Source organism: Barbus barbus (assembly GCF_936440315.1).
Source record: "Barbus barbus genome assembly, chromosome: 40".
Lineage (NCBI taxonomy): Eukaryota > Metazoa > Chordata > Actinopteri > Cypriniformes > Cyprinidae > Barbus > Barbus barbus.
The window spans coordinates 26906730-26920665 of record NC_136718.1 but is presented as its reverse complement, the minus strand read 5'-3'; the positions used below and the strand labels follow the sequence as shown (position 1 = coordinate 26920665).

The 13936-nt window shown below is 39.3% G+C and overlaps 1 protein-coding gene across 1 annotated transcript in view; it reads left to right on the top strand.

Moving 5' to 3' along the window:
- Positions 1 to 13936, top strand: part of LOC306859224 (calmodulin-binding transcription activator 2-like) — a 52402-nt gene that overhangs the window by 20826 nt on the left and 17640 nt on the right. Inside the window, exons 9-12 of the mRNA XM_079400141.1 lie at positions 127 to 1700; positions 3823 to 3949; positions 10287 to 10421; positions 13237 to 13394. Coding sequence (XP_079256267.1) covers positions 127 to 1700; positions 3823 to 3949; positions 10287 to 10421; positions 13237 to 13394 — 1994 coding nt within the window. The remainder of the gene's footprint in view (positions 1 to 126; positions 1701 to 3822; positions 3950 to 10286; positions 10422 to 13236; positions 13395 to 13936) is intronic.

Here is a 13936-nt window from a genome sequence, read left to right as displayed (position 1 = left end):
TTTAAGTTGTCATAATATTTCACAGTATTACAGTTTTTACTGATTAAACAGACCCCATACTTTCAGATGCTAGCGTGTGATTTTATCAGGGTCACTGATTTGCCATGTGTGACATGTTTCCCGCAGCATCTCCCGGATCCAACATTCCTCACCGCTGCAACAGCACCAAACATCGCATCATCTCGCCCAAACTGCCCACCCCTCAACCCGCCAATGAGGGCTCAGAGGGCGGGCGGGAGGCAGGACTGGGCGACGCGTTAGTCGCTGTTGTGCCTTCAGAGAGGAAGCAGCCAGAAGAGGGCAGGCGGAACGATGATCCGGGGGGTGTGGCTTCCCCGTGCTCTGCCTCCTCCCCCTCCTCGTCTTCCAGTCCGCCCCAAACGCAGCGGGCGGCAACAATCGCCCTTAGCAATGGAAACGGATTCTATGGTGACCAGCGAGGTGGATTGGCTGCACTCATTGTCATGACGACAGCGGCGCCGGTGGGCCGTGGCTGTGGGGAGGAGCCAAACGCAGAGTTAGGCTCCACCCACCTGTCGATCACCCGTGCCGGCGGACGTCTTGTTCTATCTCCTGTGCCGCCCAAACAGGACACACCCTCCCCGCCAAGCTCCGCCTCCCCACCGAGCCCCGCACCTCCTAATCAGGGCGTGGCCACGCTGTCACTCACTCTCCTGCCCAGCCCTGTGATTGGAGGACTGCTGCTGACCGACACCCCGGGTACACTCCTGCACCCAAACCCGACGTCGCCATCGCCCTCCCTGCTCCCGTTTGACCCCGACTCCTTCCTAAACAGCCCCAAACAGGGGCAGACCTATGGAGGCCCCACCCTCACTCCCCACTCAGTCTCCGCCTCCTCTTCCCCGTCTCCGCCTCCTTCCATGTCTCCTCGGCCGCCGTCTCTGGCTCTGTCTCTTTCTCCCACGTCTCCGCCGTCGTCTCTATCCTCCCTCTCTTCCGAGACGGAGAGGAAGAGTATTCCGGGTCGTCCCTCGTCCTCGCTGTCTCTTTCACTCTCTCCGACGCGAACGACTCCCGCGCTGCTCCCGCTGTGTCTGCAGTCGTCTTTAGGACTCGATTCGCTGAGTTCTCCTCTGTCTGTCCCTCCCTCAGACGGCAGAGCTCCTCCCTCCGGATTCGCTGGCCAAGCCCCACCCGGTCATCTACTGACCAATCCGCTCTCGCCTGCCACCCAAATAACACCCTCCCTCGAAGTGCTATCGACCAATCAGCTACCTCCAGAGGGAGAAAAGGCGGAGTCACAGCACCCTTGTCTCTTAGAATCGCACTCCATGTGCATTCAACCTCCGAATCTGACCCCACCCCCGGCCACACCCCCAAGCGCGAGTCCTATACAAGTGAAGGAGGAGCAATCTCCGCCTACTCATGCACATTTTGAATCAGAAGTCACGCCCATGGACACCACCCACTGCGGCGAAATAGATGGTGAGGAGGCGGGGCTTACATTTGACTCCTCCTTTCCCGATCTCATATCAGAGCTGATTACAGAGGAGCCCGTCAGTCACCCACCCACCCTGGCTCCGCCCGTTTACCCTGTCCGCTACATGGTTCCTCCTCAACCGACACCATCCACCTCGTTCCTGCCCTTCCCGCTCCTTACAAACTCTGGAGGAAACCCGGCGGAAACCCAGCGGCTCGCCAACATCACAGACTTCTCGCCCGAGTGGTCGTACCCCGAGGTATGAATCTTCACGCCTCTTCTTCAAAGGGACAGTTCACCCAAAAATGAAAATTCTGTCATCATTTACTCACCTTCAAGTCGTTTCCAACCTGTATGAATGCATTACTTCTGTTGAACACAAAATAAAATATTTTGAAGAATGCTGGTAACCAAACAGGTGACGGTAGCCATTGACTTGTATAGTATTCATTTTCATTCTATGGAAGTCAATGGGTACCGTCACCTGTTTGGTTACCAGCATTCTGCAAAATATCATCTTTTGAGAAGAAAAAACGTGTTGAGGGCGAGTAAACGATAACAATCTTCATTTTTGGATGAACTATTTCTTTATTTGCTGCAAATCCATCGCGAAAATCATTTAAAATAAATACAAAAAGAAATCTTTTAGGTGTAGAAACCTTCTTTTCTGAAGTTTAATGTTTGACTCTGTAGAAGAAGAACAAAAGTTCTGCTCTGATTATAAAATGCGTTTCTGCTCGTGTTTTGTTTGGTTAACACCAGTGTTATTTTAGTATAATTGAGACTGCTATGGTTTATATTTTATATGCTATATAGTTTAGTTTTTGAATTAGTTTTTATTTTTTATATTTTCGATTTTAATTGCAGTTAAATTTTTTGTAAATTTGTGGGTTTTTTTTTGTTTTTAAGTTTTTTTTGTCTATGTATTTTTAATTTTAGCTTTAGGTCTTCACTGTAAATTAAGTGAAAATGTGAAATGCTGCCTTGGCAACTAGCTGATATAAAATATATTAAAACTTACTTTTTATTTCAGTTTTTCTGAAATTAGTAAATTGATTAATCAAAATTATATAGACAAAAAAATTCACAAAACACAGCAAAATTACTAAAACTTTAATTAAAACGAAAATGAAAGAACCCAAAATATAAAAAGCATAAATTTTTTTCAAAATATAAATAAAAACTATCATAGCATCTCAATTGTACTAAAATAACACTGGTGTAATTTTATTACAAACAAAATACTCAAAATTAGTAACAAAATTACTCAAATGAAAATGTATTTTATTTTACTTCAAGTAACGAGAGTGTGTGTGTGTTTGAGTCAAGTCAAGTCACCTTTATTTATATAGCTCTTATTACAATGTATTACAATGTAAATTGTGTCAAAGCAACTGCACAATATCAAAAAAGGAAAATAGTGTGTCAATAATGTAAATGAAAAGATAAAAAAAAAAAAAAAAAAGTTTTCAGTTAAAGGCATTTCATTATTGAATTCAGTGATGTCATCATCCAGCTCAGTTCAGTTTAAATAGTGTCTTTGCAATAAGGTCGATGATATCTCTGGAAATGAAGTGTCCCCAACTAAGCAAGCCAGAGGAGACAGCGGCAAGGAACCAAAACTCCATCAGAGACAGAATGGAGAAAAAAACCTTGGGAGAAACCAGGCTCAGTCGGGGGGGCAGTTCTCCTCTGGCCAAACGAACCAGCAGTTCAACTCCAACTGCAGCAAAGTCAGATTGTGAGGGCTCGACTGGTTCCAGTGCTCTTTCCCGATGGCTGTCTAAGTGGCGGGGTCCTCACTGGGGATATGTCCCCGGGGCTCATCCAGGTGTCCGGCCTCCGCCGACAATCAGGGCCACATACATCATCTCCCGGCGCCGATCCACCATCTGATCCGGACACGGACTGAGAAACAGAATAGAAACAGACTAATATTAGTGTTGAAGCCATTCTTCTTATGATGTAACGAGTACATCATGTGTTATTGGGAGTGTTCCCGGTTCCGGTTGATCTAATTAATGCAGCCTAACAATCCTTTAATGGATTTGAATAATAGAAGTGTATTAGTGTGTTATGTGTAAGCCAGGTTAAAGAAATGTGTCTTTAATCTAGATTTAAACTGACAGAGTGTGTCTGCTTCCTGAACAGTGTTAGGTAGATTGTTCCAGAGTTTGGGAGCTAAATAGGAAAAGGATCTGCCGCCCGCAGTCGATTTTGATATTCTAGGTATTATCAAACGGCAGAGAACACAGAACAGGCGTGGAGGACTATAATGTGATACGAGCTCGCTCAAGTACTGAGGTCTGTGTGTGTGTGTGTGTGTGTGTGTGTGTAAAAACATGGTAACTGTAATAACCGTGTTTAACTCTCTGGTTCAGGGTGGAGTGAAGGTGCTGATCACAGGCCCGTGGTCAGAGACGGACGGCCGATACTCGTGTGTGTTTGACCAGAGCAGAGTTCCTGCTTCCCTCATCCAGCCAGGAGTCCTGCGCTGTTACTGTCCGGGTGAGCAGAACAGTAACACTTTTTTATGATTTTTTTACAAGGCATGTGACAATGTGATACGTGCATCTTCCCAAATTAGTTATGAGAATAATTTATAAATCTGCTGCTGTCAACAAAAAGAAGCACTGAGGACTTCCTGCGGGTTTCCGTCAAAATAAAAGCTCCATCAACATTCATAAATGTTAGTATTGTAATTTTACTGTTGTTCTGTTAAATAAAATTAAAAAGACAATAATAATGAGAACAATTACAACATCTTTATCAATACGTTTATTATAACGTTCACAAATAGCGGGATCTGTAATATTTTCTAATGTTTTAAAAACTCCCTTCTGCTCAGCAAGGCTGCATTTATTTGCATGAAGGGGTCTCAAAAATGGCCACAAAATATAATTTGACTAATTTATAAATTTTAAGCTAAATTGTGCTTTGTTGGTAAAAATCTCTGCTAGAAGTTAGGGTTAGGTTAAAAAAATCTTGTTGAATAGATGTTGAATAAATCAAGTGTTGAATAGGTATTTTTAAATAGTTTTTTATTAGTGTATAAAGTTTAAAAATAATTTATTTAGTGTAGTGTCCATTTCATTCATTTAACATTTAATATTGAAGGCATCCAAGTTATTTAGACATATTTGAACTTTTTTTTAAAGTAACACAATAGTTACTTTCCCTGGTTACTATTATAATGATGTAACCATTACAATGAGAATTAACTAGTAACTAAAGCTAATTACTTTTTTTTATTTTTTTTATTTTTTTTTAAGTAACTTGCCCAACACTGGTCACTACTATTGCACTATAATGCTGCTTCTGCCACCTTATGAGAATAGATGTGCACTTCGTATTAGGTAGTCTGTCATCAATGACAGTAGCTCATTGGAAAAGGATGGAAAATGCCCTTCATTGTGTTTGCACTAATAAATGCTGCTGCCTGCCAGCTGCAATCACCAATAAAACCAAGTTCCATATTTTTTTGTATATCGTCATAAATATCGTTATCGTACCACTCACACACACACACACACTCTCTCTCTCTCTCTCTCACACACACACACACACACACACACACACACACACACATTTGCATCCATAACACAAGCAACAAAAAGAACAGGATCCAAACACCTTGGGAAGTAAGTTTGCAAGATGACAGGTACACATGGCTAACATACATGCACAAGTCCTTATATTTATGACAATCAACACTCAAGGATAGACAAAACATCTTTGTTTCCATATTTGCATACTCCCTATAATGGCTGAAACTGAACAGAATTGTGCGAGTCTTTTTGGTTTCTTTTTTTTGCAATCCACCCAACTGCAGTCCTTTAATCACATTCTTGCGCACATGACCTAAACTTCCAAATACTAGAGTAATTAACTTACACTGGTCGTCAAGTTGATGGATGGCAGTAGGAGTAGGAGTTGTATTTTAATGGGTACTATATTGACAAATTGCACATAGTTGGAAGACATTGTGGTCGTGCTTTAATCATAAAAATTAGAATATCCTCTGAGATTGAAACGTTCGTCAAAACAGAGTGGGATACTGAATAGTCAGCTGATTGGGGAAGTGCTTATTTTCCCTGTAGTTTCAAGCCCATCCAGTGCTGAGCACTTTGGGTGTTTCTGAGATGAAGATAGATGAGGAGGTGTACCTTCTGTGTGGAGTACCGAGTAGAGATATTGGGGTCTGTTATTGTGTAACGTAATAAAAACGTAATATTAATATGTAATTTAAAGCAAATAGTTTAATTTAGCTCAAAGGGAATCATTTATGATTTTATAAGGGATTTGAACAGACTCACTGTTTCACGGCTGATCACAGAGGCGGCAGCGAAAGCCATATAACATCAACTGGATATTACAATCCCAAATATAGTAAAAACACTATTAAACAGCACAGTAACAAGATCGGCAGATTAAGACATTAACTTGTGAGCACAAAGCACAAGATACTTCACTTTTCAATATAAGTAAGATTTTATTTGTATAAACCTAAGACATAAACTAATCTAACACATGAACACAAGCATGTTGCAGGAAGAGAGAAAGTGAGGAAAGGATGAGTTTAAGAGAATGGAAATGTCAAATCCCAAGTTTATAGCAATATGTTCAATTGCATCGACCTTAACAACCATCAATCACTTATTTAACCCTCGCTCTGAGTTTCTCAATGAGGCTAAGATTTATATTAACTGCACCTGATTCAGTAAGAATCTGGAGGTGTTGCTTGCTTTGCTAAGGGAATCCCTTTTGTCGTGGTCGTTGCAGACGGGGGTTCCCGAAGTGTCTGATTGGCTGGAGTTCAGTAGTCTTTGAAGTGAGGTCTTGGGCGTTGGCTGAGGATGTGGAGTTGGTCTGGTTGAAGATTGAAGCGAGTGCAGTCGGAGCTGGACTTTGCAGCAAACTTACATTAGAACACGAAACTCCACGGAAAGAAAAGAAACTAAAGTAAAAGGATAAAAGGATGTAACGAGACTAGGTTGATTTTCTTCTCATTATGGTAGCAGCTGGCACGTGGGCCAGAGCACGCTCAAAGAGCAGCGGCAAAACACGGTGGAAAGAGAAGAAGAGGAGAGAGAAGAGAGCATTTTTAAGAAGAAGAGGAGACGGGTGACTAAGAGAGAGTTTGATGGTGTCCTGAGTTTTTAAACTGCTTCTGGACACCATCCCCTCTGCTGTCTTGACCAATTAGATAGGCTATTATCTTAGCTAGGGGTGTTCCTTCCATCATAAATCAGCATGTTATCAGTCACATGGTCCAAATTTTACAGGCTCTTGCAAAGTATACTTTTGGACATGATTTCTATAACAAGACTATGATGCATTTGACAAAGAATTGATTGGAAGAAACATTTAAAGCATGATTTTTCACACTCATACATACCAAACATGCATATTAACCTTTAAGGCTTAAAGGTTGTAAGCTGTTCTGTGAAAGAGTTGGTTAGTTTGCTTGCTTCAGACTAGTTGGCGCTAGGATTCGGACAGATTTATGACGTTGTCCTGTTACAGCTCTTTCTGGAATCTCAGCTTCTCAGGTTTCAATGTTCTGATGCATCTTAAATTTGTCTGATTCTGTCTCTGATATCCTACAATTATATTCTCATTAAGAACCGTTACTGCTCCACTGGGTCCTTGCCAAGAGAGCTGCAGTCCTATACGCTGGCAAAGATAATTTAAGTCCAGCCAATCAGAGCGTACTCCAAATCCAGTGCTTTGATGTCCAATTTTCCATTCTGTTTTAATTTAAATCCAAGAAACTGTGGCTCATTGCACGAAGCAGCTGGTATTTTGCACCGCTGTAGATGAAGAAAGATTGACTCATGTGCTAACTTTCTGACAGATGTATCGTCGGTATTCAGCATGTTAAGATGATGACCTATTCTGGGGCCAGTATAAATCCATTCAATGTTTGGGACACCGAGACCTCCATCTCGACGCGACTGGAAAATAATATCTCGAGTTGTATGGCTATTGAGGCCGAGCCATTTTCTCACTAGCGTTACCATTTCATCATTCAATATTCAAAGTGTGCATTGTGGAATATGAACATTCATACACATATGTTGAATTTTGGCTATTGCAATCAAGCCTCGATCTTCATCGTTGTGGGGAGAGGGGAAGAGTCAATCAGTGCAAGTCTTCGGGTAAATTCATGGCACAGCTCTGTAACCTGTTCCTCCCAGTCACCGCTAGCGTTGAATTTATGCCCCAGATAAGGGTAGGTTTCATGACATTCATATAGACGGATAGGTTTATGTGCTAATGCAAAGACTTTGATCTATACCATCTATTTCCTCCACTCCGTCTTTCATAAAACACAGCACACTTTGTATGTTTCATATCGAGACCAGACCACCTTATGAAGTCATCGTACGAAGAAGCATACTATGAATTACACTCTCATCTCGTGAAGATATTTCCACATCATCCGCATAAGCTTGCACTGGATTTGGAGATCGCACACCTTCTGGTGCGCACTGACACATCCATCTCAGCCAGGAGTTAATCGCTAGTATGAAGTTAACAGCGCTCCAAGGGCAACCAGTCTTAATACCGATCTTAAGAGGTATAGGATCAGTTAAGGCACTTCCACACATGACTTGAACATAGGAGTTATTGTAGACATCCTTGATCACATCCACAAATGGCCATGGTAGTCTTATTTCATCCAGTGCATGGAGCATAACATCATGGCACAATGAGCCAAAGGCATCACAGAAATCCTGAAAAGTAGTGAATAATCTTGCAGATGAATGTTTAAAATCATCAATTCCTGCTTTCAGACAAAAGACGTGCTCATTCATTCCCTGTCTATTGATATATGCTTTCTGTTTTGATGAGAGTATTCCTGTCTCCATCAACCAGGGGAGGATGCTTGAAAGCAAACATTTCATGAATACCTTATAAACTGTCGTTAGTAGGGATACATCTCTCCAAGTTGACGGGTCATCGGGAATATTATCTTTCTTGGGGATTCGATGGATCAATACCCCTTTCCATGCTTCTGGTACTTTATCGTTTAATGAGCCTGTCCATGGCGGCACACTTGGTGTACTTTCTGGTCTTTCAGGCACACATTTGGAAGTATAATACTTTTGCACAAGCTGCTTGCTATTTGTACAGTTTGGAGCACTTGGATAATTACTATTGTTAAGAATAACTTGGATTGCTTTAGCTTTTCTATTTTGCCATAAATATGCCAGTTTGTCTTTGCCCACCTGCTTTTGCTCTTGAGTTGTACTCCGTGACGCCTCAAGTGCCGGCTGAACGACGTCCCGCAAGAAGCGCAGCTCCGCCTCAATCCAGCTTCCAAGGGAATCCCGGGTTTGAACTTGAGGGAGACCTATTGATTAATGGCATTTTCTTCAATACACGGATTGTAAACTTTAAAAATGGTAGTCCAAAGGGTCTCTCATTTCGCCAAACTCCATTTAGGATACAGATGAGTTTAATCCATTTTGTCAGCGTTTCTCCAGAGAAAACGAAGTTGTGTCTATCCTCAAAATGTTTCGAATCCAAGGTCTTTATCCAAACTTTTTCTTGATTTTGAAATGAAATCCACTTATCCTGCCCTAGAGCTTCTTACGAGGCTTGAAAAATCTGTATTAGTGGAATTATCATCCGCTGAGTGGTGTTTAGGCACAGCGTCATGTATAATCCTGTATAAAAATGTTTGTTTTTGTGAAAAGTGGGGACATCCCATAGGCGTAATGGTTTTTATTCTGAACAAACTGTGTGTGCTATTGCCCTACACCAACCCTACACCTAAACTTAGCCCTCACAGGAGACTGTGCATTTCTACTTTCCCCAAAAAACCTCACTCTGTATGATTTATAAGTGTTTTGAAAAGTGGGGACGTGGGTCAATGTCCTGAAAAGTCACCTTCACCTTGTTATACCTGTGTCATACCTGCCATTATACACATTTATGTCCTCATTTGTCACAAAAACGCGCACACACACACACACATATATATATACACACACACACACACACACACACACAGCCACACGGAGGCGCTCACAGCTTCTCAGAACACATCCAGTCTGGCAGAGAGAAGTCAATACAACTGAAGAGCAAAACAATACAGTCTCACGGCACAAACATACAGATGAGTTTCCACGTCCTTGAAAAAAAAACAATAAGAGGAAGCACTTACACGAGTATAAGCATTACATTTATTTAGTGCAATACAAATGGTAATAATCTCACTTCAGTAAAGTCTGTATGATGATTTTTCAAATTCTCCTTCAGTTAAACTTCAAATAAGCTGTAAAACTACAGGTGAATAGGATAAAAATACGAAACTAATATCACTATACTTGAATGATTATATTAAGAATTGCATAAAAATTTAGTATTACATTTTGCATTTGGATTTCTTTCATGTTATGTTTAAAAATGCAAATAAGGCACTGTCTAAATAAATATACACTTATTTGCATATATTTCCTGAACAGAAATCTGAATCCAGGTTCATAATTCTTGTCTGATTCTGTCGTCATATTAGAGTTAAGTTATAAGGTTTTTACAGAAGGGATTCGTGATTTCTCTCTTTATCACTGCATAAATCAGAAAATACCGTCAACAGACAGAAAACAAATACATTTTCACAATGTTTTTTTTTTAGAAATGAAATGTATAAATCAGTGTCAATGATATAAGAACAATCCTTCAGAATATAGAGAGGAATAAAACTAAAGTTTAGTGAGAAAAACTATGGATTGAGATAGAAATCTACCGACAAAAATATATATTTGCAATAAAATAAACAAAATTGCATGTAGAGTTTTGATATATTAAGTTTCCTGTGTGTGTGTGTGTGTAGCTCATGAAGCTGGACTCGTCGCTCTGCATGTGTTGAAAGACTCCAGTGCTGTCTCTTCTTCTGTGCTGTTTGAGTATCGCGCTCGCAACGCCTCGTCCTTACCGAGCTCACAGCTGGACTGGTTATCACTGGATGGTGAGTAAAACACACTCACACACACCTGACCCTCCATGGGAAAACAATAGGTTGAATCATTTGATCTGTGCTCGTAACAGAAGAGAGATGATGGTCATGAGAGCAGAACCGCAGACATGAAACATGATCACAGGTGACCGAAGATGACGTTTATTTGAGAAATATGGAAGCAATCAAAAGAAATAAAGGTTTATAAATAGTGTTATATTACAAAAACTGTGAAATCAAAGCAGAGGACAGCGGCACATGCATTGATTTCAGTGGTTCTTGACTGTTTAAAAAGTGTTTGAATAATCATTAATGCAAAAAAAAAAAAAAAAAAAAAACTAAAATGCTAAAAAAAAAAATTAAATAAAGAAGTAAACTTGATATACATTTGGATATATTTCCAGCATTCATAAGAAACATATACTTTATATCAAATATCAGTTCTGTGTTTATATCATGGCAGAATATGATTAGATTATCACCCAGTTATATTAGTCGTAGTGTAGTTATACTCGTAGTTTAGGATTTATTAGTATTTCATCCCAGTAGTCTGTTCTGAGCATTAAAGAGCTGGATGTGGTCATCCGTGACTGTTATTATACTCTAGTTCTCCAGTGTCTTCATTATTAACAACAATTATTGTTAATTGATATAATGCAGAAATAATATAAATTCAAAATATTAGATGAAAAACGTCAACATTTTAAGTTAGTTTTATGAACGTTATTAAAGTTTATGTACTAAAACTACTAAAATTAAATACAAATTAAAGCTAAATAAAAATGTCAAAAGCACATAATAAAATTACTTAAAGAACTTAAAATTAAAATAAAACTGAGAATATATAAACATAACCTTGAACTCAAATTAAAATAAAAACGGAAAGAGAAAAAAAAAAATGAATTACTAAAATAATAATAGTATATAAATAGCCCTGCACTGGTCAGAGATGGGAAGTTAATAGTGTGTTAAAGGCACGTTTACAGAGTCATGAACATCAGTCGCGTGTCTTTCTGGAAAGCAGTTGTGATTGTGCTGAATCACTGCTGAAGCATTGCTGTGTGGATATCAGCCGGTGTCTATTTCTGCCGCTCAGTTAAAGCCTATTTAAATCCACGTGTACGGGGCAGCCGCGTGCCTGTCTCTCTCTCTGTCTGTCTGTCTCTCCGGCCGTCTGCGGCCTCAGTAATTTCAGCTCAGCTCGTCTCTCTCTCGTCTCATTCAGGACATTCCCCGCTCCGGGACAGACGTCTGTCGGGATCCAGCAGGACTTTTGCGCTTTTCCTCCAGTCTCTGTGGAATACTCTCTTTTTTCTTTCGCCTGTCTGTCTCTCGTGTGTCATTCTGTGATCGAATGCATCTGCACTGCTCTGATTGCGTGGCCGTGTTTTAAGTGTGTTTGTTCTCAAAACATTTTTTATACTGCTATACTTATATTTTTGAACATGTCTCACTCCTGACTGAGAGAGAGAGAGACAGAGACAGACATGAAGTTGTGCTTTTTCTAATTCGCTGTTTTTATGGGATCTTCTGAACAATGGCGCAGAGACACATGGATGCTGTAGGTAGGACGGACTGCGTGATGAAACTGCTCTCTGTGTGTTTGGAGGTTCACCGTAGAGATCACTGAGTAAATCAAGCACTAACCACACACACACACACACACACACACACACACGTCTGCTTTGTGTCTGTGAAAGTAAATATTAGAATTAGTTTTAAGAATGGATAGTGTTGAGAATCAAGATCTATAAGTTATTTTCATGCTGTCGTTTCCGTTCCGTTCTTCCGCCAAGTTTTCATGCGTGATAAACATACTGCTTATCATCCGAAGCTTATTCCAAGGAAAACGTGTTTTTTTCTTGCAAGTCAATGTAATAAAGTTCCTGTTTAGGGAAAATAATGTTTGCTGATACGTTACTATGTAAACAAATAGCATATTAATATGTAATATATATGTATATACATACACACACACATGTATATATATGTGTATATATATATATATATATATATATATATATATATATATATATATATACAGTATATAATAAAATAAAATATAAAAAGCTTATTTTATCTCACCGAGTTGCCAAAACAACATTTCTCATTTTTATTTAGTTTGTTGACATACTAAAATAATTAAAACTAAAAAAACTAAATCTAAAACTTAATAAAAAAAAATAAAAATGACAAAACACAAGATTATTACACTGTATTTTACAAGAAAATACTATTTCACAGGCTTTCTACTTCAGAATTTCACATGAACAATTTTTTTTACTGTAAGTTCAATTTAAACTTTAAACTATTTGCCAAGACAGCATTTCTCATTTTAGTTTTGTGTTAGTACTAAAATAACTAAAACTAAAACTGAATAATAGCTACATAGACATGTTCATTCCATATTTCATTCCATGTGCTTTAAGTTATTAATTGCGAGGAATTTATTAATTGAAAATCTGCACCAATTTTTTCAGCGTAAGTTAAAATAAAATATAAAAAACTTTACCTGACTATTAACTCAGATTTCTCATTTCCATTTCATTGAAGTTGAAGTACTAACACAAGTAAAACTAAATAAACTAAAGCTTAATAAAAAATAATAATAAAAGTGATGAAAACACAACATCAGTTACTTGCTGTTTCTTGGTAATTGTTTGAGATTCCCAGTTTTATTCCAGTGCAGTTGCTTTAGTGAACTCACTCTGAACTCCTGCTGTATTCTAGGACAGGACGTCATTCAATGTTTCTATTATTTCTATTAATATTGCATCCCATTACGGCAGTGAGTCAGGTTGTAAACGTTCTTTAATGTTCTCTCTAGATAACCAGTTCAGGATGTCGATTCTGGAGCGTTTGGAGCAGATGGAGCGACGAATGGCAGAAATGTCAAATAATCAGCAGAATCAACACATGAATCACTATCATCAGCAGCTGTCGAGGAACCAGAGCGCCGCTCCACGCTTGACTCCTGAAAACCAGGTACGAACACACAGAACAATGTGTTTCTGAGCTTCAGCTCTGATGTGTCTTCCTCTTCTGTAGTGCGAGGGTTTATATCAGTCCAGCAGTATGCAATGCAACCTTCAGTTCTCAGACTAATACAGCGACTCTGATGAAGAGTTTCTGTGTTCATCCTCAGGAGTTTTTGTCTTGTTTTACAAATATTGTCATTGTTAACTAAAACTACTTTAGTACTGTTTGATTCACTGTCCATTTGACATTAAATTAATTGAATTGAAAATGAATTGAATCAGAACAATGTACATCATACACATGTATAAAATGTTTTAGTGAAATATCTATAAGTAAATATTACAGTATAATATAAATGAAAATAGTGTAATTCATTAGTGCGGAAATGTAGTGATTATTTCAACTAGATTTTTAAACATTTAGAATCTTCTCGAAGACGCTTCCTCTGATTGGAGCGATTTTTCTTACCCATCAGCCCCTGTGACTGGTTAACCACAATAATTTCTCACCCTGCTCTTGACTTTATCTACTTGCCAGAACATTTACCA